Consider the following 27,152-nt stretch of genomic DNA (forward strand, 5'->3'; position numbering starts at 1 on the left):
TCTTGGGCCAGATTTTCCAAAGCGTTCCGCATCTAGCCGCTTTTATTAAGAACAATGGGAGCTGCTGGGTTCTGAACACTTCTCATCATCGGGCCCATGATGTCTGAACAAGGTATTGCTCTAGTGTGTTCACCTCCTTTCCCCTCCCTCAACTAATTTAGTCTTGATGTCCCTCTCTTTCTTTTTGTTTCGTAGTCCAGAAGTCAGTCCCGTATTGGCCTGAAGCAAAGTACCAAGCAGAAGGTATGTTAATTTTTTGGCTCAATACTATGTCTATCTTGTTCCTTAGTTTATAACGGATGCATAGATTTCAAGAGAAAAGAATTTCTGGTTTTCATGGTTACAGTTCCACGCTCTACAAAGATCCGTGGGGAAACAATGGAGAATTCTTTCAGCCAAGTAGATTTTATGGGGAGAAGCTGCTGGGGTCTATGATTCCACCCTCCCCTCCCCTCCCCCGCTGTTTTCCCATGATTAGTGGCTATACCATTTAATCTCCAGAGCATTTCTGAGAAAATTAATGAAGAATGATTACCTCACACTGCCTAGTGCAGCAACTCAATAGGTCACATGGAGTCGCACTGAAAAACTGAGCCTGGAAGAATTCTCTTGGAGCCTTTGATATGCCGAGTGATCAGCTGTGATGTTCAGATGTAGTTTGTGTCCCTGACACTCCTGACCAGTTACTAATAACTAAGAGTTAACAGAAGTGTTCTATTAATCACATCTTGATCTCCACAGAATGGGCAAAATGAGTTGTGGGAGTTAGGATGCTGAATAGTTGGAAAAAGAGGAAGGACTATACTTGATGGGGCTGAATGAAAAGGGGGCTTACTTGTTCCACAAAGTGGATGAGACAGGTAGAACTTATGGTGTGCAGGAGCGGAGGGGGCTGTCCTTCCTAGGTGATCAGATTTATCAGTGTTCCAACCTCTGCTTTGGGAAGCTGATAGGTTTTCTGAGGTCAGGAGCCAGATTTTGTGTGTGTGTGTGTGTGTGTGTGTGTGTGTGTGTGTGCACGCGTGCACACAAAAAGCACTCTCCTACACCATCAGCGGCACCTGCCCTGGGAGAAACATGTGTCCCTGGGAGAAGCCAGGCAGCAAGGACCCAGTCCCTAGGGGTACACTACACAGGAACAGCTCTCTTTGAAAACTGGGCTCTATACAACTCCCACCTTCTGAGGCTCCCTGGAAGATGTGGTGGAAGAGTGCATGGCCCAGTCAGAGTGGTTCAACTCCCTGGTAGGCTCATAGAACAGGGTGGGAAAACTTGTGCCTGGCCCCAGGTGTTCAGTGTTTTAAATCTTCTTCTTCTCACCCCGATGCATCTTTACACGCACAAGGAGCAGTACAGCATTGCCATTCATTCCTGTTCATGGCTTGTTCCTCCATTAAGCCCAGCCTCATTTTGTCCCAAATACATTTTGAATCTATACATTAAAAATAGTATTTCCAATATAAGTTGGGGTTGGTTTTTATTATTTGGGGTGGGGGAGGGTCTGACTCTCTTAACAGTATCTTCTGCCATTATTTATTTGTCTTCCAGTAGGGCCTAAGGACCCCAAATGAGATCAGAGCACCACTGTGCATAGATAGTAAGCGATTGTAACTCTTTGGAGCAGGGATTGTTTAAACAGGCAAGTCAAAGGGTGGGAGTAAAGAAGTATTATTATCCCCATTTTACACATGGAGAACTGAGGCCCAGAAACATTTCTGCATGTACTGCACACTACTCATTAATTTTCATTTTTTTTAAAGTAATTTTTAATCTGGAACATGCCAATAAAATGTGCATTGTACCCTATCAAGACAATAGAAAGAAACATCTATTTGCAAATGCCATTTTGCTCTAGTTAACTGGTGTGCAATAGTGCTGGGACCATATTTATTTTTCCAAGTTTTATTGTTACCATCAGGATAGGAATCGTTTTGTTTTATTGATTTAATATATTCAGAGATGCATGTACTGGAAAGTCACTAGCTAAGACATTTTGACTCTGGAACTTGACTGATTTGTTGTGATATTGATTCTGCATTCCATTTTCCTTCTGTAAAATCAGACCCATTCTGACCTTGTCTCAATCTTGATTCCCACACAGTGAACAGAGCTCTGTTTTTAAATCAGATTTTAGATAGGGGGAATTGTACTCATTTTGGTTCAAGCACAAGCTTACTGATTTGTGGTTCAAGGCTTTTCAAAAGCTGTTAATCTAAGCATGGCATGTTATAGAAAAAGCACAGGAACAAGATGGCCAAGCTTTTAAGAAGTTTTGATCTCTGATCTTCCCTCCAGCTTTACTTTAATCTTATCAAGTGTATTCCAGCTGTATATTGGGAAGCTTGAAAAGATCTATTCTGAAAATTTTTTATTAGATGCTCTATTATTTCCAAACTAGATGTCTTGGGAGGGTGGAGGGGGAAGGTGAGGGTGGGGGGTAAAGGTGTACAACAGATACATATGGTTAAAAAGCTGAACCTCCACTCTGAAGCCCTGTGAATTTGTAGTCTGGATTTGAATTTGTATCATAACTCACTAGTGTGGTATTGATTCTGACTGAGTAGGAACCTGTCTTCTGGTCTTTTTCAGATATAACCATAATCTAGCAACTCTGGGCTGGATCCTTTTTTGGTGTAAAATAGCATAACACCCCTGAAGTCTAATTTACATGAGCTAAGGCTCTGGCCAAATATACTCACCAAATTCTGTTGAGTATGGATAATCTCACAAGAATAGCTGATCTAATAAGATTTCTGCAAATTTAAGACACAAACTTGGAAGTTCATCTTGCAAGATTTTAGCCTTGCCAAACCTGAACCCAAACTCAAGATCATGTTTGGCTTCAGACCACAAAACCTAATCCTAATCTGTATCGAAAACTGGATTGAAAAAACACCACCTTGAACTATGAAAGGGAGAATTGATTGGAATAAAACCTACCTGGGAAGAGTGGGGCTTGTACCTGAAGAAGGAAACAGAAATTCAGTCAGGTGCTCTGAACAACCCAGTTAACAAATATTATTAGTTTATGTTTAAATTAGCTGATGCTCTAAACCTGTAACTCAAAGACAGTTTGCGGGCTGATTAATTTTCTTCACACTTCATAGAACTCCTCTTCTTTGACTTTTGAGTAACCCTGACAATTTTTAAGTCAAACCACTTTTGCAAATCAAAGTCAAATGATGGTTAAAAATTGGGGCTTTGGAAGAAATAAAGATGTCTCTTCATAGTCCTGTATTATGAGAAATGATACTCTTGAGACTCACACAATGTACCACTTTTATGTGGTTAAAAATAGTTATCCAGAAAAACATGAGCTAAAATTCAGACTGCCTCTCAGTGGTGTTAATTCTTAACACTTCTTTTCAAAGCAATGTAAAGCTTCTAGTTAATTAATCCTTACACATCCTGGTGAGGAGAGTAAGCATGACCAATACTCATTTAAAGATGAAACTGAAGTAAAAAAATTAAGGCACATTTTCCACACAATGGCCACCGATTTTAGGCGCTCAGCTTCAGACACTTTCAATCAGAATTGCCAAACACTTCCAACTGCAGCAGAAGTCGATGAGCACCTGAAGTCCGCAGCACCTCAGAAAATTAGGTCTTAAATGTCTCAGGTTGGTTGCCCAAATATTAATGCAGCCCAGATCACTGGCCACTTTGGACCTAAGGGACTTGCTACAATAGAGAGTCTGTCTGAAATTGGATTAGAACTGTGACCTTGGTTGCTATTGCTGTGTTGAGATCACTAGATCAGCCTTCTCCCAGCGTATAGCATTCAGTAGATTTCCAAATTGCATTACCCAGCTCCAGTTCTACCCCATGTTTCCATGTCAAAGTGAATCCATTCTGCTATTAGCCCATTGGCCCAGTGGAGGGTTCTTTGCCATCCTGAGCTCGCTAATGCTGAAAGCGATTCCGTGGAGCTAGAAGAATACGTAATCAGGCTTGGTCCCACACTAAGTTCCTGATGTGTTCCCTGCCCCTCCTTCCACAGTTCTGCTCAGTAATTAGAGGAACAGCCTATTGTATTAGGTTTCAGAGTAACAGCCGTGTTAGTCTGTATCCGCAAAAAGAAGAACAGGAGTACTTGTGGCACCTTAGAGACTAACAAATTTATTAGAGCATAAGCTTTCGTGGACTACAGCCCACTTCTTCGGATGCATATAGAATGGAACATATACATACAGAGAGCATAAACAGGTGGGAGTTGTCTTATTGGCCTCTCAGAGTTGGTAAGACAACTCCCACCTGTTTATGCTCTCTGTATGTGTGTATATATATCTCCTCAATATATGTTCCATTCTATATGCATCCGAAGAAGTGGGCTGTAGTCCACGAAAGCTTATGCTCTAATAAATTTGTTAGTCTCTAAGGTGCCACAAGTACTCCTGTTTTCCTATTGTTTTAGGTAGATTATACCCACGACAACATCAACAAAGGAGAGTTGTGCTCTTGTAACCCTTGTGAGACCCAAGGCAAAAAGGGGATTACTCTAAACTGATTATGTTCTAAACTTGTACATTGTGCTTATAGGGTTGGTTCTTTCTTTCTAACTGTTTGTTCAAAGAGTCCGTCTGCTTTTTCAGGGCCTGGGCTTGTGTGGTGGCTTCACGGGGAGCTAAGGGAGCTCAGCACCTTACAAGACTAGGCCTTCAGTTCCCTAGGGTCATAGATCATAGAATATCAGGGTTGGAAGGGACCTCAGGAGGTATCTAGTCCCAGCCCCTGCTCAGAGCAGGACCAATCCCCATCCTGTCTCTCATTAAGAGCTAGGAGAATACTGTTGCCCCTTTTCGATCCAAGTGGCTAGTCAAAGTTGTGTCCTGTGCAGTGACGTGCAGAGGAATAAAAATCTGTCCACTTTTGGAGGGGCACTTTCTGTGCCCCCCGGGGCCAGAGGAACTGCCTCTCCCGGCTTCGGCCCTGGCGGACATAGAACTGGCTTCCCCTCCCTCCCCCGTGGCCCCGGGCTGGAAGAGCTGTCATCTCCCGCCCCGTCCCAGGGCTGAGGAACTGGCACTTCCCGCTACGGCAGGTGGAGCTGGCTCTCCTCTCCCTCCACCCCCGCCGCCCTGGGACTGGTGGAGCTGGCTCTTCCCCGGCGGCGGCGGCCAGAGGAGCTATTTCTAGCTACTGCGACTCTCCTTCCCTGTCTCTGCAGTCCTGGGGTCAGAGGAGTTTGCTCTTCCTGCTCCGGCCCAGAGGAGTTCTGTGCCGACTGGGAGGGAGGGGAAGAGGCTGTGCTACTGCTCTCCCCCACTCCCGCCACCCCGCGCAGGCCTTTGGTCCTGCGAATGTTCCAGATGGGGATAGAAATTGATAGTCTGGTGTTTTCCTTGATTTAATGTTGTTTGTTTACAAGAAATGTATCAGCGTCTCCTTCTCCAAATGCCGGAGGAACCGGAAACAAAGGAATAGTTCCTTAACTTCCAGCCCCAAGCCTCTTTAGCTAACACCAGACCAAAAAAACCTCTTTGTAGCTTTTTTCCAGGGTCATACGTTGTGCCACAGGTTGCTGCTTGGCTTGCTTGCTTTTTTGCCTCCATCTCTTTATTTTCTGTTTGTCTTTTTTAGATGCACCCACTCACCCACCCATGTGGGCATGAAATTGAGTGGAACCCACTGCCTGCGTTGGTAATTTCTGGGCAGACTCTCTTCGGCCTTATTTTAGATGTGGCCCCTCCAGTGTCGTTTACAGCTATCTTAAGTGAAAGACATGGTCTCACATAATTATTAACAGGGTTTTAATTCACCCCATAGAAAGGTTTTACCCAGCTCATAACAATTTTAGACTTCTTCTCTAAGACTTGCTTGGATAGGAAAGGAATGTTCTGTGTGTGCATTCCCTTTTTGTGTTCCTTGTCCATGAATATCGCAGTGAATGAGTTACTGGGTAGCATTGTTCACTGGGAAATTTGAATTTGCAGTTTGAACACTTTGAATTTGCAAACACAAATATTTGCACCGGCCACCTAATTTTATGGTACACTTATTCAGTCGAGGAGCAGAAACAACAGCATGGATCGTATTAATCTCTGCTGCCTAATAATCATTCCAGTCTCGCACAAAGAAAGAAATTTAATTTAAACTCTTAACAGGTCAGTTTTCTGCTTCATATCGTCAGTCCCTTGTTGTCACAAGCCCTCTAGTCCAGAGGTTCTCAGCCAGGGATCTGGGGCCCCTTGCGGAGCTGTGAGCAGGTTTCAGGGGAGCCGCCAAGCATGGCCAGCATTAGTCTCGCTAAGCCAAGGGCAGAAAGCCGAAGCCCCGCCGCACAGGAGTGCAGCCCTGGGCCACAAGCCCGAACACCTGGGGCTGAAGCTGAAGCCTGAGCAACTTAGCTTTGTGATTCCCCCTGTGGCGTGTGGCCCAAAGTAATTGCCCTGCTTGCTATCCCTTAACGCCAGCCCTGGCTTTTATATGCCAAAAAACAGCTGTGTGGCACAGGTGGGCCGTGGAGTTTTTTAGCATGTTGGGTGGGGGGCCTCAGCAAGAAAAAGGTTGAGAACCCCTGCTCTAGCATTCTTTTCCTTTCCTCCCACTGCTTTGCTCCCACTTCCAGTCCCATCATACGTACTCCTCCACTTTAGTCACTATCACTGCTCACACCAATCGTACATATGTGACTCATGCTCAATCAAAGCTAGCCAACAGGTCTTCAATTTAAAACATTGCATAACCACAACAAACTGCTTATGAACAATTTGCAGAGCAGGAACAAACCATTGAAATTATTCAGTGAATAATTTTGGATGATGAATACGTTCAGCTACATAAGCTGCTTACAGATAATTTGTGAACAAAAACAAGCTAAAGTCTTCAAATCTGTTATTCACTATGAATGATTTGCTCAGCTCTGTACACATTTCACAGATGTCTTTGTGTCTCCAAATCTCTATACATCATCTCTTGCTGCCTGTACCCCCAAAGTTTTTGGTGTGTCTACTTCTTTCTTCTCTCATGTCTTTTTCGTTTGCAACCTCTTCTTTCTGAAGACATCAAATGCTGTATGTCTTCCCAGTAATTTTGTTTGCTCACAGTACATTCTGATTCCTAGAAAGGGAGTAATTCTCTGGCATTAGCATATATCTGATTTATGAGACTTCTGAGCATGGTTTTGCAATGTTCCCTTTAAAGAAAACATGGTCACAAAATGTGGAAGTCTTCAAAGGCTTTGATTCCCGAAGTACATTTCAATCCCAGCTCAGTGGACTAAAACACACACGTCCATCCCTAATAATACTGCTTTGTATGTTCTGCATTTATTAGTGTGGTCTCTAGAAACACGTATGATCCTTCAGAAGCCATCTCCACGTATTACTCACATTACCCAGAAAATGCATTACTCAGTATTTCTGCCGGTAAAGATAGTAAGCTATTTGTTTAGAATACAACTCACCCCAGATTTAGCCCCTCTTTTAGCCAATCTTTCAGGAACTGATGCTGATTTCAAGAATGTATTTGATATTCATGAGTAATTGCTGGATGGTTTTTATGTTCATGTTGCTTCTGACCATTCAGTAATCATTGCTCAGCTTGTGAGAGTGTTTGTCTGAATCTTAAGGTATTTTTTTTTTCCCGCTTCCTGATTGGTGACTGAAACTTCCAACAGGAGAATAATAATGAACTTACAATGTGAATAATAGGAAGAATAAATATTTGTGATAAAATATGAGAAACCTTTAGGATTTATGAAGATCTGATAATCAATTGACCAATTATGAGTAAAGAATAATATGACCCTATTGGGACAGTCAGGGTCCAGACACTGCTGGGGGAAAACAAGAGGTCTGAACCCCAAAGAATAAGCAATTGAATCAACTGATTGTATACAATATTATTATACTATAAAAGTGTATAAAGTAAAGTGTTTTATGAAAGCTGGTGACATACTGGTGATTAATATCATTGCGTGGTGTATGTATGGGTGGTGTGTAAAGAGTAGGGGTGTGCTGTAAATCTGTTACTAAAATATGTTCAGACCAAGCAATCGAAGTGGAGCTGATACGCAAATTTATCCTAGACAAAGGCATGTTGTTTGTTTGTCTCCAATGTAAATTGAGCAAGGTGAGGCCAGCGATAATGGAAGTACATTTGATATCTAAGGTACTGTGCCTTCTCGTTGATGTCTGTCCATACCCGCCAGTGTAAACTGCACTATGCACAGATGGAAATATCGAATTTACACACCATGGTTTATATCTGGCAGATGCTTACATCTAAATGACATCTCTATAATTGAATAGTAAACCTGTCCCGTTCCATGTACCTCATTTTTACTTCAGCTAAGAGAATCCACCCCACTGATCTCTCTCTGCCTTCAGGAGGAGTGGATACTAGTCACAGGAATTTCAGAAATAATCAGGGAGTCCTGAAATTGGTAGGGCTGGCAATATGTCCCCTGTTCTGATGGTACTGCAAAGTCTTGGCCTAAAATACCGCAGATCGAACAGACACGCCTTGAACGCTCCTCCCTGCTGCAAAGAACGCCAGCGAGTGTACAAAACCAAATGCTTTCGCTGCCAAGCCTCAATCCACAAGGCTGGAAAACTGCAGCTGCCCCTGAAGCTTTTCCTCCAGGATTCACAGCTGAAAAGAAGGATGTGCTGGTGTGTCCCTTTGCTGGGGGAAACAGATCAGTGGTTTAAGTGAGATGTGCAAAGCTGCGAACAGTGTATCAGGATGATGATGGAGTGATGTTGGACCTCCACTTAGTACTGAGACTTGTCATATCCTCCCTCTTCTCCTAAAGAGCAGGTGGACTTGGCAGCTTGGAGTTGAGGATGGGTTTTCTCTGACACTGGGTTGTTTTTTCTTACACTCTCATTTATTTCTGATTTTGCTGCTTTCCCTTTCCTCACTATCAATATCTCTGTCTTCAGTGCTCCCAAGCACCAGGCAATTGCTGGTCCCTACTCTGCTTCTGTAATGCTTCAGGAAAATGTAACAAGCTCCGGTGTTGGAGCCCTCCCACTGCTAGCTCTCCAAGTGCTTGTCATTTGCTCATAAGCCCAGCATGCCTGCAGGGGTAGAATGAAAGGGCTATGGGGAGAAGTAAGCCAGTTTGACAAGGAGTGAGAGATGGTGACATTTTATCACTCGTACTTCGCTTTATTCTAATGGTAGCCTCTGTATCAAGGCTGTATTTACTGCTCACCTACAAGGCAGGCTGGTAATTTTGCAAGTACTGGATCTAGGCCATCTGCCGCCACCCCCGGGGGAATTGGATTGATGGTTGTCCCCACTCCTCTTTGTAGACAGCCTTTTGCCCATGCACAGTATAACTATAACTCGTATCTGCTGTTTTATTTTATAAAAATCTGTACAGCTTCTCTAAATGACGGGAGAGGTGGATTGGGGCAGGGGGGAGAGAGTCCAGGACAGGCTGGCTGTAGGGGAAGGAAAGGGAACAGGACAAAGTTGCACTGGCTGGGAGAGGGGAGGGGGATGCAAGGGTAGGGAAAGGAAGCAGCTGGAAGCATGAAGTGGCAATGGCTGGGGGCCACTGAAGAAGTACCCCAGTTATAGTCAGCATGAAGTGGCCAGGAAGGGGTGTGTGGAGGAAGCCTGCAGGGGTGGAGAAAGCAACTAGGAAGGGTTGGGGGAAGGGCAAAGGAAGCCCCCAAGAAATAGCAGGTGCAGGCAGAGGACCTGCAGAGGAAGGGCATGAAGGACATCTGGTATTTTGGGATGGAAGGACACTGATTTCCCCCACCTGAAACATCAAATTCTCCCCCCCTCTGCTTTCTGTCATGCCTTCTCGAAAGCGGGGAGGTTCTCTCATTGCTGGGCAATTCTGATGCCTTTTGGGGCTGGCACTGGCTCAGCACAACTTTCTCATGCTTGTTCCTTACGTGCAGTGTGGGAGGAGAGTAGCTCTTCATGTGCAGAACTCTAATTCTCTTCCGCCCAGCTGTGGGCCCCCTGCGATCCTACCCGTCATAACTGACCCTCCCTGAACTATACCATACGGTACTCTAAAGAACCAATTAGATCATCCAACGATGAGAATCCAGCCACCTGCACATAGGCAAGGTAGAGATGCATATGCATTCACATACCTAATTGCAGTTATTGCAGTTGCACTGACATTCATGGTAGCATGCTTAATTGGGCACTTGAGCATCTAACTAGCCAGGTATGCATGCAGTTACCACAACTCTGTGCAAATTCATACACATGTGCAAGCATGTGCAAATTCATACACATATTTGTGTGATGTTCTAAAAAAAAAAATCTCCTTAAAGTCAGTGCCTGTGGCTGATGATCCTAGCATGGATTCTTATTTTCTTGAGAAGTTTAAATATTTTAAAAGCCACTGTAAAATCATTTAAACCAAAATATATCATCACAGCTTTGCATCCTTTCTATTGCCTTGGTGCTGTTGCCAAAAGGCAAAGGGGCAGGTAAAGCGCTGTAGACCTATAGCATAGGGATTGTTGGCTGGAAGATAGGTAAACATGCCCTACAGAGGTTTTCTGTAGACTCAAGGAAATTAGACTGTATAATTCTATGACTCTGGGCAAATTTCTGTAAGAAACTCATTGTGTATTGTTTCAAACAGGGTCATTAGCCCTTCCAGTGCAAACACAAATGATTTATATTATCCACATTTGAAGGAGCAACATCTTTCCCATGTGTTCTGACTCTTTTGTATCTTTTCTTTCCTATCTGCTATAGACTAGGATTGTGGTTTTAGACTTTGAGTTTAACTAGACGGGTGCATTGAAATGTCAGCTGAATCATAGGCTGAAATAAATACACACATTTCCCAGTTTGCTCAGTCTAGCTGACTTGAATTAGTTTGGTAATATGAAGAGATGTCCATGTATAAAGTATACCATGTTGGGCAGCTTCTCTTTGATGCCAGCCAGCTCTGCAAAACGATTGATCTTTCCATTATAAACCCCATTTTCAGGAGTTTCGGAATATCTAGCTGTCTTCAATTGTACTGGCCTCCAACTTGCACAGGGTTGAAACTTGTGCTAAGAGTTACTACATGCATGTGATATGTGTCTGCACACGGAGGGGGGGAATATGCAAGACTGTACCTCCTAGAGCATCCTGCTAAACCCTACAGGAATGTATCTCTGCACAATAACTTGGGCACTGGATTAATGTGACCTATCCAACAAATAAACCTGTCAACAGTCTACATTTTCTGCAGAGGGAGGTTTTAGCAAGTTTCTGTTTTAACATTCCTAATTACCTTCTCCAGGGAATTGAACAGTATACCTTGCAGCTTAGTGGTCATTTTGCATACAGCCCAATGCTTTGACTGTGCAATAGTAATGGCTGGTGAGGGTGGATGGCAGGGCTGGGAGTATGCCTCACATACAGCTAGGGGGTGGTGTATGTAGACTGGCGGAGAAGGAGGGGATTGTGCTAAGAAACTGTCGTGCTCCAGGTTGAAACACAGTTCTCCGTTTTATAGATTCATAGATTCTAGGACTGGAAGGGACCTCGAGAGGTCATCGAGTCCAGTCCCCTGCCTGCATGGCAGGACCAAATACTGTCTAGACCATCCCTGATAGACATTTATCTAACCTACTCTTAAATATCTCCAGAGATGGAGATTCCACAACCTCCCTAGGCAATTTGTTCCAGTGTTTAACCACCCTGACAGTTAGGAACTTTTTCCTAATGTCCAACCTAGACCTCCCTTGCTGCAGTTTAAACCCATTGCTTCTGGTTCTATCCTTAGAGGCTAAGGTGAACAAGTTTTCTCCCTCCTCCTTATGACACCCTTTTAAATACCTGAAAACTGCTATCATGACCCCTCTCAGTCTTCTCTTTTCCAAACTAAACAAACCCAATTCTTTCAGCCTTCCTTCATAGGTCATGTTCTCAAGACCTTTAATCATTCTTGTTGCTCTTCTCTCTCCAATTTCTCCACATCTTTTTTAAAATGCGGTGCCCAGAACTGGACACAATACTCCAGCTGAGGCCTAACCAGAGCAGAGTAGAGCGGAAGAATGACTTCTTGTGTCTTGCTCACAACACACCTTTTAATACATCCCAGAATCACGTTTGCTTTTTTTGCAACAGCATCACACTGTTGACTCATATTTAGCTTGTGGTCCACTATAACCCCTAGATCCCTTTCTGCCGTACTCCTTCCTAGACAGTCTCTTCCCATTCTGTATGTGTGACACTGATTTTTCCTTCCTAAGTGGAGCACTTTGCATTTGTCTTTGTTAAACTTCATTCTGTTTAACTCAGACCATTTCTCCAATTTGTCCAGATCATTTTGAATTATGACCCTGTCCTCCAAAGCAGTTGCAATCCCTCCCAGTTTGGTATCATCCGCAAACTTAATAAGTGTACTTTCTATGCCAATATCTAAGTCGTTGATGAAGATATTGAACAGCACCGGTCCCAAAACAGACCCCTGCGGTACCCCACTTGTTATGCCTTTCCAGCAGGATTGGGAACCATTAATAACAACTCTCTGAGTACGGTTATCCAGCCAGTTATGCACCCACCTTATAGTAGCCCCATCTAAATTGTATTTGCCTAGTTTATCAATAAGAATATCATGCGAGACCGTATCAAATGCCTTACTAAAGTCTAGGTATACCACATCCACAGCTTCACCCTTATCCACAAGGCTCGTTATCCTATCAAAGAAAGCTATCAAATTGGTTTGACATGATTTGTTCTTCACAAATCCATGCTGGCTGTTCCCTATCACCTTACCACCTACCAAGTGTTTGCAGATGATTTCCTTAATTATTTGCTCCATTATCTTCCCTGGCACAGAAGTTAAACTAACTGGTCTGTAGTTTCCTGGGTTGTTTTTATTTCCCTTTTTATAGATGGGCACAATATTTGCTCTTTTCCAGTCTTCTGGAATCTCTCCCGTCTCCCCTGATTTTCCAAAGATAATAGCTAGAGGCTCAGATACCTCCTCTATTAGCTCCTTGAGTATTCTAGGATGCAATTCATCAGGCTCTGGTGACTTGCAGGCATCTAACTTTTCTAAGTGATAGTAGCCACCATTGTTAGCAAACATGGAAGGGGCTGTACGTGAAAAGTAAGAGTCATGTGGTCTAACCAGCTTGTAGACTCCATTCCCTACGTCAAAGGACACCTTCATCTGTTCTTTTGTTCAAAAGTAATTGCTCCTGCTTCGCTCTGATGGCCGAATAGGAGAGGAAAGCTAAACCTGGGATGAAGCCACAATGTAGCAGCAACTGAGAGAAAAACGTGTATGGAAGTAGAGATTATTCAAAACAGAAGAGGTGACACAGTCTGAGTGAATTCCAAGGGCCCGGTTTTGCTCTCATCTACACCAACGTAAATAGAGCAATGCCCCTGACTTCAGCCTGAGTCAAGAGCAGAATTTGCCCGTTATTCACGTTTTACTGTTGATTTTAGTAATGCATTGGGGATGCATTATTCAGAAGCACTCTGAAAATTGATCTTTTGCCCATCAAACAGCATTAACAGTGTTCTGAATTGATTGCAAACGGATAATCTGATAGGAGAGCTACATCAGAATTCAGCAGAAAAGGATAAATTGTTACAGAGAATGATTGATTAATTTTGAAGAAGCAGTGGTGAATTAATTCATACAGGGCCAAATCCCGTATGCTATCTGAGTCAATAGCAAAACTCCTATTGCCACGAAGGTACCAGGATTTGGGCCAAATAGTGCAGCTTATTCAGTCACAGAAGTGTTCTGCTAAAGGCGAAGGGTTTAATGGGGTGCTGGAACAACTTTTATAGTTGGGGTGCTGATGATGGAAATCCTGTATTTGGTGTTTGTTATTACTACTTCAAACCCGGGGGTGGGGGGGACGGCTGCACTCCTACTTCCAGCACAACTGAGGGTTTAATATTTTTCTTTCCTTGAATGTTACAGTGGTAACACTTTACCTTTAAGAGCAGCACTGTACACAGAGAGAGGGAGTGATTTATATAACGCTGGTTTGTTTCACTCACAGAAGCCTACCCAAAGTATTTGTTTTTGATGTAGAGACTATCCTCCTTCCTAAAATTTATGAGCACCTCTAGGAAAGAGGAGGAAGGAAGTTGAATTATACAATTGTAGCACTAAGCTTCAGAGTTTGCACTATTTGAATGAACATAGATTTTGAGGCCTTGATGAATGGCTACCTCCCCTGACATTTCACTAATGCATGTATTACTTAATGCACTGGATTCGTTTAAACTTTTGGGAGCGTCAACACCATGCAGTATTATGTTTCTTGTTATTTACGGTAAGTCATGGTCCTGATATTAGCAGTGCAGCATACATGTGATGTGTTTGTTGGTGTTTCCAGCAGTAATAGAACCTGCTTCTAAAAGCTTAAGTGTTAGGCAGCCATGGTGGTGATGATATTGCATAGAACTTTTCATCTTCAGAGCACTTTACAAAGCAAATTCCTTTCAGCATCTCTTTCTTTCTTGCAAATTATAGCAATTATGGCATCAGCTGGTGAGGTATTCTTGCCCCGACATTACAGATGGGTTGTGACTGGGATTGGAGTTTGGCAGCTCCTGGTGTTCACTCCTATGCTCAGGCCGCTAACTGTGCTTTTCTTTGGTCGGATTCCTTTGCTAAAGTTCTAATCACCATTCTATTCTAATTGGTGTCTCAAAATTAGTTTTGAGAAGAACTGCAGGAGAGGAAGAAAGGAGCAATGAAGACATTGCTGAGGCCTTGCGTACGCTAAAGGGAAAAGTCGATCTAAGCTATGCGAATAGCGTAACTCAAATCAATGTAGCTTAGATCTACTTACTGCGGAGTCCACACTACGCAACGTCAATGGGAGACACTCTCCCATCGACTCCCCCTACTCTTCTCGATCAGGTGGAGTACAGGAGTCGATGGGAGAGTGATCGGCAGTCGATTTAGTGGATCTTCACTAGACCCGCTAAATCGACCGCTGATGCATCGATCGCCACATCATCGATCCTCCAATAAGTGTAGACAAGCCCTGAATCATATTTGTAGCTGAGTGAAGTATTCTTAGTGAACAGTTAATTCATTAACTTAGTCCCTTTTTCTGTTCTCAGAGTATCAGTAAGCAAAGTTTGAATTTTTAAAATAAATTTGTTTTGTGCACTGAATGAGGCAGGGATCTTGTGGGGGGACAAGTATATCATCATGTAACTAAAAGCTGCATAACAATGCGTATGCAAATTCTATCATATGGCATCATATTTACTCCCACATTGTTCTTCACCAGGGTTAGAACCTTTTAGATCCACAGCACACTGCCACTACCTCTGCCACCTGAGCTAGCAGAGTAACTGATTGCAGTAGTCGGTTGCTATCCTCTATGTGGGTCAGGAGCAATTGCAGGAAAAGTCCTTCTCAGCGCCTGCAGCCATGGGCTGGAGTGCGCTCAGTGCAGATGGCATCTTGGGAGAATTTAGCAGCCAAACTCCAACAAGTTTACACAGAGCATGTGCAAACTGTAATTTTTCAGAAGCTCAGAACTTGGTCAAATTTAGGTGGATTTTAATGGGGACAATAAAAGGCCCATTTCTGACACCAAGGCTTCATCCCTGTCAAACTTCAAGTCTCTGCTCCAAAGCATAGAGGGTGATAGAGCTTGATTTTAAAAAAAGGGTTGTAAGAATGAGCAAAACAATGTATTTTCCCCTCCCCTCATTCTGAAAAACAGTTGACCTATTTTTACTGAAATTTTCCAGAAAATGTCAGCCTGAGGCAGATGCCTAGCATGGAAAATTTCAGACCAGATGGTTAAAGTTTTGCAGAGTTATAAGCAACTGAAAATGGCATCTTATAATGGAAAGTGTCAAGGAAATGTTGGGCAACCTTAGCTACAGATGTTGCTACCTACACTGCCTATAAAAGTGTAAGAGGAAGGAACAGAATACAGATAGAGCTTGTAAACATAGTGGTTGCACAGCAAGTTTCCAATAGTTTGAAAGTTCTTAGCTCTCTGAGAAAGATACTTTCTATGTATAATGGGGAATACTTGTAGAAGCAGTGAAATATCTTAACTTGGCAAAGGGAGGGGGAAGGATGATCTGGTGGTTAAGGTATTGGACTAGGACTCAGGAGATCAGATTTCAAGTTGTTGGCCTGCCACAGACTTCCTGTGTGGTCTTGGGCAGGTCATTTAATGTCTCAGGTCCCCATCTATCAAATGGGGATAACAATTCTTTCCTGCCTCCCAGAGTGGTGGGAAAATAATTGCATTAATGTATGTGAGGCACTGACATGCTGCAGGGATGAGGGGCCATAAAACTGGGGAGAAACTTTTTTTTGAAATATAGAAGTCATTCATTATCCTTAAGGCAAAGGGCCAAAATGTTACATTTTGATTAGAGCTGTGCAGTGCACAGAAGTTCCATTGCAAAGAATTTCAAGATTGTGAAGTATGGCATCTCCCCCAATCGGAGCAATTGAAAATTCTGAAATGCTCCACGAAGGAAATTTCTGGAAAAAGAGGTTACTTTGGGTTGTTTTGTTTCAAGAAAATTTATTTGTTTCATTTTGGTTTTGTCTTTATTTTGTATTACAATATACAACATACAGAATAATAATACAAAAAACCCTGAAAAGTAATTTCAAAATGAAAAATAAAAAGGTTTTAAAAATGTTGAAATGAGACATTTCAGTGCTAACAGAACTCCCTCCGGGGTCCCTTTTGTTTCTGGGCAAAACTCTGCCGAAATCAACATGATTTTGTGAAGTGTTTTGGTTTTGACGGAACTGTACATTCCTTTTCCTCCCCTGAAGTTTCTTTGACCAGCTCACGTTATGGTGGCAGAAGCATTGCCTCAAAGAGTCCTTCTAACAGTAAGAGAACATCATGCCTAAGCCTTGTCTGCCATGTCATGTTTGGCATTCTCCCAATACTAAAGCAACTCTGATCTTGACATTCTCAATGGATAAGTTCCTGCTGTGTACTGAATGGCAAAGGTCAACTGGCTTCAGAGCTGAAACCTTGGATGTGAGAGCCTTGGCTGGTTGACCCTGGTCAGTCATTTTTCTCTTGTTAAATGGATACTGTTGTCAGGCAGTTCAGGCTTCAAATTTAGGCTTTAAATGTTTTTATAAACACTGTCTCCCGCAGGGAGCTAATGCAAAGGGTCCTTAGTGTGGGGGATGGGGATGAGAAATGCATAAAATATCTGAGGGGAACATGGGCATGGAAGAAGATGCAGCAAGATCTCTTAGAAAGTGTGGAGTACAGTATACTCTAGGGAGGGGGAAATCACTCAGAGAAGGGTCACATCTTCAGCTGAGGTAGATCGGTGTCACTCCTACACCAGCTTAAGGTCTGGAGAGCAAGAAAAGGAAAACTGTGCTTTGGTCAATGTTTTAAGTGCGCAATTTTAATGGCCATCTCTCTGGGCCTCCTCTTCCTTTGGACATTATACATGCCCCTGGCTTTTATTTTGAAAAGATGGCAGATATTCTGTGCACTGCCGACATAGTTCTGCCACCCCGTTCTGCCTCATGAAGAGTACGGACATCGAGGATGTATTAAAAGAGAGAGAGAGAGAGCTCTGCTCTTCTCTTCATGTGCTCTTTATGATGTTGCTGTCCAAGTGCTCATTCCCCTATCATATTTTACCCTTTCTATTTTTTTAAGGTTTTTCTGACTCCAAATATTCCCCCAAATAAGATCTCCAAATGAAAATATCAGCCGATTTCGATCTGCTTATCCTATCATATCTAGCCTAGTTATGCAAGCACTCTTGTAAATAAGTGCCTATCAACAGCACTTGGCTTTCCTATCTACGCTTATCTCAGAGGTGGGCAAACTACGGCCCGTGGGCCACATCCGGCCCATGGGACTGTCCTGCCCAGCCTTTGAGCTCCCAGCCGGGGAGGCTACCCCCAGTCCCTCCCCTGCTGTCCTCCTCCCTCACAGCCTCAGCTCGCCATGTCGCCAGCACTCTGGGTGGCAGGACTGCGAACTTCTGCCGGGCGGCGTGGCTGCCAGACATGCTGCTCTGAGTGGCATGGTAAGGGGGTGGGAAGCAGGGGGTTTGGATAAGGGGCAGGGAGTCCTGGGGGGCGGTCAGAGGACAGGGAGCAGGGGGTGGTTGGATGGGGTGGAGGTTCTGGGCAGCAGTCAGGAGAACAGGGTGGGTTGGATAGGCATGGAAGTCCCGGGGGGCTTGTCAGGGGGCGGGGGTGTGGATAGGGGTCGCGGAACTCAGAGGACAGGGATCAGGGGTGGTTAGGGGTGGGGGGTCCCGGAAGGGGGCGGTCAGGGGCCAAGGAGCAGGGGGGGTTGGATGGGTGGAAGGTTTGCAGGGGGCAGGAAGTGGGAGCGGGTGATAGGGAGCAGGGACCAGGCTGGGGAGGCACAGCCTTCCCTACCCGGCCCTCCATACAATTTTGGAACCCCGATGTGGCCCTCAGGCCAAAAAGTTTGCCCACCCCTGAATTATCTTCATAGGCATTTCAATCATGCAGAACCCTGTGATACCTGGTGTCTAGACTTCTTGTCCTTGATGAAGTTGCTGCAGTCTGAGACATTTAGCAATAGGGTTAGTCTTGAAATTGCCTATCCCATGCACAAAATCTACTTATTCTCACCTTGATGAGGATGCCAGTGGAACAAAGAATATTGACCTCTGGGAAGTGGAGCTCTTTGAGGTTTCTGTAGCAGGCTTTCTTCCACACAGACTAATGCTATGTGTTCTTTTAAACAGTGCTACTACTTTTGGTGAAAAGAAAAAAAAAATACAACACTGCAGTTTAAACAGCACGTGTAAACAGACATGCGGTACGGCAAGCTCCTGTTCTCATACCAGCATAAATGCAGAGTGACTTCATAGAACTGAATGAAGCTATTCTGGGTTTCTCAGTGAGAGAACAGAATCTGGCTTCAGGCTCTCACCACATACAAAGTGTACCCACAAGTGCCTGTATTTGTTTGCATCTCTTTTTCCGTGAACAGCTCCTAGGATAGTACTTCCAGTTAAGGTAAGAAATCAATAGGCCTCCAACACTTGCATGTTTTGTAAACAAACAAGTATCTAGCATCAAAGAATGCAGCTTGATCAGGCCATCTTTTAGTGAGGGGGGAAAGAAAGTCAGAAAGCAAAAGATATTATTTGCTGCACTTTTGATTTTGCTTTGTTTCAGGATAATCAGGTGCAATGCAGAGAGGAGATATTATTTTAAGGCGCGATCTTCATAAATCTAGTTAGAAAGAGGGTTCCTGAAACCTGGGCTGAGATTTGTCTTGTTCCTTTCCCTGTCTGTGCAGCTCATTTGTTTCCATGATTGTGTTTTTCTCCATCCAGTCGTTCCATATAAGGCTAAATTGTTCTGCCCTACTTTTTCTCCCTCCTTTTTTTCTAATAACTTGTTTTATGCTCTGACATCTGGCCCATTTTTATCAATATTTTTAGAATAAAATACATTATTTATTACTTAGGAATATAAAAAAGCACCACAGATTTTTTTTTTTCAGCAAAGCAACAGAAAATCTGGGCAAAATCATTTTAACATCGGTGCCTGTACTACCTCTTTAAAACCATGTGCTTTGTGTCCATATTATGCAATTTCACCTCCTGGCAGGGGTTGATTTTGCCCATGATTGTGATGAAAAGTAGTTTAGTGCATGGATATATTCAAAACAGGTTTGCTGTAAAAATATTAGTAGTGCCCCCCAGCTAGTTCCACAGAGAACAAAGCAAAATCAACATAGGTGCTTGTAGAATGTCAAGTTCCAAACCAAGAAGTAAACATGTAGGTTTAGAATGATGATACAAATACGTGCCCTACAAGCAATTTGAAATGAATGTGAACCTTCACTTCAAATTGCTGCAGGTGTTTATCTGAATTTGTGATATATGGGAGTAGCAGCACTTTAAGCTTCGCACACCTGTGCAAATATGCTTGCAAATTCAGTCTAAATCACAGGTGTATATATGTGGAAGATATTTAATTACATGCACCTGTAGTTCTTAATGTGTGACAATCTATAGAACTCCATAGTTTTGTAGTCAGAAAGGAGGAGCTTGCTCTAGTCTTCTATTCTTCCTGTCTTATTTCAGCATGCTAGGTACATCCTGGATACAGCAGGGATAGATATGTGTGTACCCTAAAAGGTTATAAACAATGTTAAAAAACCTAGAACAACTTCATGACAGAGTGCCATGAGCTAATTATAGCATGATGTCCTGGCATAGGGAAAATTCTAACAGACTTTAAGAGAAAATTGTATCCCTTTTATGGAATGGTTTAAAAAAAAAAAGTTGAAAGAAGGATCTCATTGTCAGCTAGAAGTCTTAAAAGTAATTTCTATTGCAGTGTTTTTCTTTTCTATACAAATAAAATTTTATAAAAATATAGTAATTATACTGTGAGTTGTAAGATATTTGCTTCTTAAAGCCCCAGCTCCTGGAGTCACTTGTTAGGATGAGAAGCTCTGCTTTCATTATTTAAAAAAAAAAAAGGTAAATTTCTAATTCTCCTGGTTGTGGAGAAAAGCTGAAAAGTGAGAGCATACCCTAAAGGCTTAAAAACTAGAAGGCAAATAAGAAAAAATGTAGAATGTCTGGCTTAAAAACCACGAGATTTTAAAAAAGCAAATCTTATGATTCAGACCCTGAAAAATCCTGATATTTGAATGCTTGGGATCTGCAGTATTGCTACAGAACCCTTTCATCCCTATTAAATTCTGTAGGACTTTTCAATATGGGCGTGTTATGTTTTAATTGTGACTGAACGTCACTTCATACTGATGCAGCAACAGCATGACATAAATGTTGTGAATAATCTGTGGATCTCTGTGACCTCATTTGACACAATACGTTTCTCCTTCTATTTCCTTTCCTCTGCCCTTCAGCTGCTCTGGGAACAAAGGACGTACTCTCAGCACTCCACCCATCCTGATTTACATATGGCAGGCATTGTAGGCAGCACACCTGTGATAACTGTGCTGTTTTCTGCTTCAGACCTGGCATAATATGAAGACCTCTGATGAGACCTATGAACTATACAAATGACATGCAGTGCCGCCCAATGGGTAGCATGTGACTATAGAAGCTGAGAGTTAGTATCACCGATTCAGCAGATTGTCTCCATTAAGTATGGTTACGCTACCACTTGAATCCGTGAACTTTGTAAGAAATCTTATGACATTTCCAGAAATTGGTCATTGTGATTGAGGCGGGCCTGGATTTCAATAGGCTACTTGTGAACATGAGAAAGGGTGGCAAAATCAGGCCTCAAATAATTAATCTTACTCAATATTTTGGCATCTGTTCCGGATCGTTTGTAAAACCAAGATATGCAGAGTCACAAAGAGAATAAAAGAAACTAAAGTGAACCATATTTCATTTGAACCTGAAAAAGGGATTTGGATTCCGTTCCAATTCCGAATAAAAGGCTTTAGATCTATTATTTCATTTCACTCCACCTGCCATAATTCACAGGCAGCAATCTTGACACCCTGTGAAACTTTTAACTCACACCATCAGTCTATATAAGCTAGCAAACTCTGCTAACCAGTACAAAGCTGCTATCTAGCATGCTGAAACTTCTGCAGTTTAGCAGGTAAAGCCATAACCTTTCTCCATTTAGGCTGCATGCTGTGGTCATTACTCACTAGATGAGCATGATGGTTTGATCTTATTTTGCAAGGAAAAATGTGTAACCTTTAATGGGGGAATTGCCCCAGGAGTCTCTGCACTGAATTGCATCTTACAGCCACTCAGAGTGGTTTCTCTAGGTTAAAGCTGAGGTCAGGGCACACTCTGAAAGTTCATAGAGTATTTTGACTGGGAGCATGCAGAAAACATTAATTCACATTTGTGCCAGCCAATTCAGATGTCAGAATAGGCTGACTTCCGTAATAATGAAACAAACCAAACTTTTTGATTCCATGCATGCTATCTGGAAGAAAACTTTAATGATCTCCCAGGCATTTTCCTCTACTGTGAATCTTTTTAAAAAAATCCTTATGTAATCCTTTCATTCCAGTCTCTGAGACCCTTAAGGCATCTGGTTAAATGGTGATGTAACAGGATTTGTCATTTTGATTTCAGTAGAAATGGGGCACTTTGTGAATAACATGTAAATATTTTCAATGGATTAATAGCCTGTTATCTACATAGAATTAGTTCATGTGTGTCCAAGGGTGACCTGATTAAAATGACATGTTGGGGGTGTAGTTTTGTAAGCCACTAATATCTGAACTCCTATTGATCTGGAAATGGAGGGTAAGTTCTGTTTGCACTTGGAGTGGGTACCACTATCTTTGCATGCTAAGCTATGCATTAACTCTTCAGGCAGAAATCTATTTAGGAAAAAGCCTCTGGGTTAATCGATGGCAAAACATTATGGGACCACCTCTTAAATTAGAGTCTGTGGGAAATAACAGGTGGCTGACTAATGTCACAATTGACATAGCCTCTTTGCTTCACCATCTTCTGTATATTTACATGAGGGTCAATTTTATTGCAAGATTAGCATCGTTCATTCCTAATACAACATAGTACAATACCATTCATATTTGTAGCGCTTTGCTGAGATTCCTGGCTCTGCTTTGTGATGGCACAATGCAGCCTTTGCTATATATTCTCTGCACTGCTATTTATTATAGAGTAGTGACTCTTCTGAAAAATCTGTACCGTGTGGAGGTTCTTCAATCGTGGCAGGAGGAGAAAGGATCCCACCTTCAAAAAAGCAGCACTGTCTTTCAACATTATTCAATCACGAACATTGAATCAGAAAATAGAACCCAAGCTTTTCTTTTATGGATTGTAGCTAGCACTCTTCTGAGACTACGGTATGTCAGTTGAAAATGAGGGTCACTGGGATAAAAAGGTCTGTAATGGAACAAAGCAAGGCTGATCAGGAAGGATAAGGCAATCTGAAAGGGGAGTTTAACAACTGCAGTTTATGGTTTACTTTCAGATCTGCACATGGCTAGTGTAAGGAGACAATCCTGTAGTTTTCTTTCAGTATCTGAATGATGGGGTGGGGGGAATGCCTTTCCCTGTCTCAGAACAAAAGCATGACAACTCTAATTCATTCAAGCCTTAGCTTACTTTTCTAAAGATGATAGTTGGCAGTTAGATGATGCCCAAAACACCTGCTTGTCATTGAATTGGGAAGATTGATATATTAAATGAATTGGGGAGGCCTAAACTGCTGCAGGTCAAAGATGTGAAAGGAAAAATGAGAGCCCCCAATTGTCCTTTGTCTCCAAACTCCAAACCTTTGGCCTTGATCGAGATACGGTTGCATAAAAACCCTGCATTCACCGCTGTGAGTGTAGACTCTCATGTATGATAAGTGTACAGCTGGCAATAGATAGCAGGAATTCTAAGACGTCAAATTCAACTGAAGATACAGAGAGCAGTATGTATGAAATACAACTGCTAGGATAAGCCTGGTACTGTAAATAAATAAATATTCAATGGCAAGATCTGCATCAAATTTTAACTAATTGACTTTAAAATAAATTAAACCAAACATGGTGGTTGATTCCTTCAAGTTCATATTTTCTTAATTTATTAATTTGAGGTGGAATATAAAGTAGTGACCACCACAAGGGCCAATTCCTGGCAGCTGGTAAAGTGGTACTGGTTGAAGTCTACAGAACAAACTCTTACTTGAGCTGAACATTAACTGCCATGTATCGGTCACTTTTGCTGGTCATTATTATTTAAATGAGTATTAGCATCTCTCAGGAAAACTATCTACCCCCACGAAATCAAACTGACTTCAAAGAGTGCTGGATCTTTGTGGATGGAATCTTGTACAGACCACGTTTTTAAAAATGGTGGTACATGCAATGAAATGGGTGAATTACAGTGTTACTCAAGATCATGGCTGCAGGAGCCATACCTTTTGCTGTCTAAGTCTAACAGGTTAATTTTTGTTGTGTTTTGACTAAAGTATTAGCTGAGTTGATTGAATTTATGGGCAGTCGGTTTTGGAAATATTTTCAGTTAACAAAAGTGGTAATAAAGGCGAGTCTCTCCTGACAAAGTGACCTGTTAAAAGGCCTGCCTGAATCAGCGCACCTCGTGCCGTTTACTATAGCTACTGCCTTGGAAATGGTCTTTCCGATTTTTTCTGTTGCTAATTTAAAGAAATTTCCTCTCAAGCTTTACCAAACATCAGAGATTCAGTTCAATTAATACTTTACCATAAGCTGTGCCTGTATACATTGAAAGATACAGGTTCACCTGATAGGACCAAATGTCAGTCATTTGTCACGAGCAAAGAATCCTGCAGTGATATCTAATTCCGATACCCAAGTAACCTATAACACCCCCTGAAAAGAGTTCAAGTTGAACTAAAATGTACCGAACCTTGGGAAACTTGAAAGGATTTTGGATCTGGGCATCATTACAGGGTGGGTTTCTTTTTGCCAGGTTAGAGATAGTTAAATCTTTCTTTCTCTCTACTGATTTTCTTCTGTTACCTCATTAATCTGTGGAAATCTAATTGTAACATGAAGAGTATAACAGGAGAATGTGATAGTGTAAACACTACGGTTGGGTGAATAGGCTAAATTGACATGTGGGGTGGGACTATTGGGATTGTGTTTGGGGTATGTCTTGTTTGGAGTTGAGTTCTGAGAACTGCCTGACCTTGTTACCCACTGCTCCCCATCAGTGTCTTCAAGAGCTGCTAGCTGCATCCTTCCCCTCTCACACGCATTCAAGGGCTGGCTGGCTCATTCCCGTAAGCCTGTGTGTAACAGGTAGGGATAGGTTGGCAATAACTAATGTTTATTTCTGAGTGAAGTATTCAGATGCTGCTTAGTTAATAAGCAAGTTTATTGTCCCATTTGCTCAAAACTGAAAATCACTTACCATGTGTGTAGGGTTACTACCTGGCCAATTTTTGTCTGATCTGGCTGGTTTTTCTAGTGCTTTGCTGGTTGCCAGTCAGAAGAAATAACTTCCAGAGCTTTTAATTTTTTTATTTTATTTTTTTGCTGTATGCATGTGTCTGCACACACTGCAATCTTTACTATTGGCCACACATGTCTCTGCTAAGAGTTCACCAGGGCCGCCCAGCTGACACCTGGGTCCTGCTCTGTGTGCATGCGGCATACTGGAGCAGGCACCAGCCAATGGATAACTGGTGCCCCTGCCCCTCCCCTGTGTCCCTCCAAGTCTTGCATAACTTTCCGAGAGCTGATCCACTCCCCATGGTTCCCCCTGATCTGGGACCTGGCCCTGCCCAGAGACCAACCAGTTTTTCTGTGCTCAGAGGTGGCAACCTGAAAGATATGTTACGTGCATGACACCCATAAAAAGATAGTTGATTAGGAACTAATGCAGCTTTCAGAAGGTGCTAGAAATGCCCTCCGAGTATAATCAGTCAATGCTTCTGTTCTGATGTCATGCTTAAAACACGGTCATTCGTAAGTCTGGTTGAAAAATTTCCACAAAAATTTTACTAAAATGGCTGCGTGGCTTGCTTTTATTATGGAACAATATTAGCTTGTCCAGGCTGGTGGTGACCTTTCCCTAAGACAGCTATTTTGGATGATAGGAATCATTGCTAGAAGAGAGACAGTGTCAGAGACGGTGTCTATGAAGAATAAACATTGGCCAAATTTTTTTTTCATGACAAATGAACATTTTGGGGGGATATTTCTTGGGAAATTTTGAAACTAAATGAAATGAAAATGTTTGTTGCTTTTTGGTTTTCCTTTCTTCTCAGTTTTTCAACCTAAAATGCAAGTTTATATGAAACAAAACAATTAATTTAGAAATTTCCTATTAATTTTTTTAAAAATCTTAATAGCGATATTTTTCCACAAGAAATTTACTTGAGATCAAAACCCATTTTACTGTGAATTTTTTTTATGAAAATATTTTCAACCAGCTCTTAATTTTTGACTATAGAGAGGTCCTTTGTGACCCAAAGGTCAGTCTAAGGAATTAGACAATCAGCGTGTGCTTTTACTAGGAAAAAAGATGCGTTCTTAACCCAAGCTAACTAAGACTAGGTAAAATCATAGTGAAGACAAGCCTATTTGTAGTTTCTACATGAGTTAGGTGGAGTAAGACTATGGGAGAGATGGGGGTTTACCTGGACCTGCTAACTCATATACAAACAGCCTGTCTTCAGTAGGATTTTACCTTCTCTTAGCTAACTCCAGAACACACTTCCTTTCCTATTGAAGAAAAAACCTAAATGGCACAGAAGTGAGAGTCTAGAAGCAGAAATGAGGAAAGTGAAATGCTAGAGGGAGCACTGCCAAGTATTACAGGACTTTTTTTTTTTTTTTAATTGCACACACAAAGAGCCTGGGGATGTCTTATTATGTAATGATGCACTAGAGGTGGAGATATTCTTTTGGGTTGTCATTTATTTATTTAATTCCCCCCCCCCCTTTATTGGAATGTGCTGACTGTTTTAGCAGTAGATGCTTTATAGACATCTGTGACATGCACGTTTGCCTCAAAACTCAGGTTATTTAGCACCATTACTTGCCAGCTGCTTTCCTGGACAGTCACACCCCTAAAGGGTTTTAAACAATTTGCTGGAGTGTGATCCACTGGACAGAATGAAGAGCCATATCCTCCCTGTGTGATATCCTTGAACATGGGTATTTAATGATAAATGCTTTGTGATTAAGAATATATTGTCATGTAGTCCTGATGTACAATCCCATCTGGTGGATAAACTATTGAACTGGAAGTTTTATAAACTTAGATGGGTTTAGAAAACTGGCTCAAAAGCTTTCAGGGCTACAAGTTTTTTGTCATTGTCCGCAACACCCTTAATATCTCAGAGTATATAGAGTATATTTAGTTGTTGAAGGGTGCAGAGGACTAGTCATCCTTGGTAACAAAAATGTAATGGAGCTGTTTAAAAAATTATAAAAAGAACAGGAGTACTTGTGGCACCTTAGAGACTAATTTATTAGAGCATAAGCTTTCGTGGACTACAGCCCACTTCTTCGGATGCAGAAGTGGGTTGTAGTCCACGAAAGCTTATGCTCTAATAAATTTGTTAGTCTCTAAGGTGCCACAAGTACTCCTGTTCTTTTTGTAGATACAAACTAACACGGCTGCTACTCTAAAAAATTATAGTTTGAGTCTGAGACAAGTTCTGCCATCAAATATTATTAATAATCGTTTAGATTGCAGCGGCACCTACAGGCCAACCAAGTTGGACTCCATGGTGCCTGGGTGCTTACAAACACATAGAAAAT

The 27,152-nt window shown here is 42.2% G+C and overlaps 1 protein-coding gene across 1 annotated transcript in view; it reads left to right on the forward strand.

Annotated features, from left to right (window-relative positions):
* RASGEF1B (RasGEF domain family member 1B) overlaps positions 1 to 27,152 on the forward strand; it is a 455,348-nt gene that overhangs the window by 179,421 nt on the left and 248,775 nt on the right. The window contains exon 3 of the mRNA XM_054030192.1: positions 196 to 243. Coding sequence (XP_053886167.1) covers positions 196 to 243 — 48 coding nt within the window. The remainder of the gene's footprint in view (positions 1 to 195; positions 244 to 27,152) is intronic.

This window comes from Malaclemys terrapin, chromosome 5, assembly GCF_027887155.1.
Source record: "Malaclemys terrapin pileata isolate rMalTer1 chromosome 5, rMalTer1.hap1, whole genome shotgun sequence".
Taxonomy (NCBI): Eukaryota; Metazoa; Chordata; order Testudines; family Emydidae; genus Malaclemys; species Malaclemys terrapin.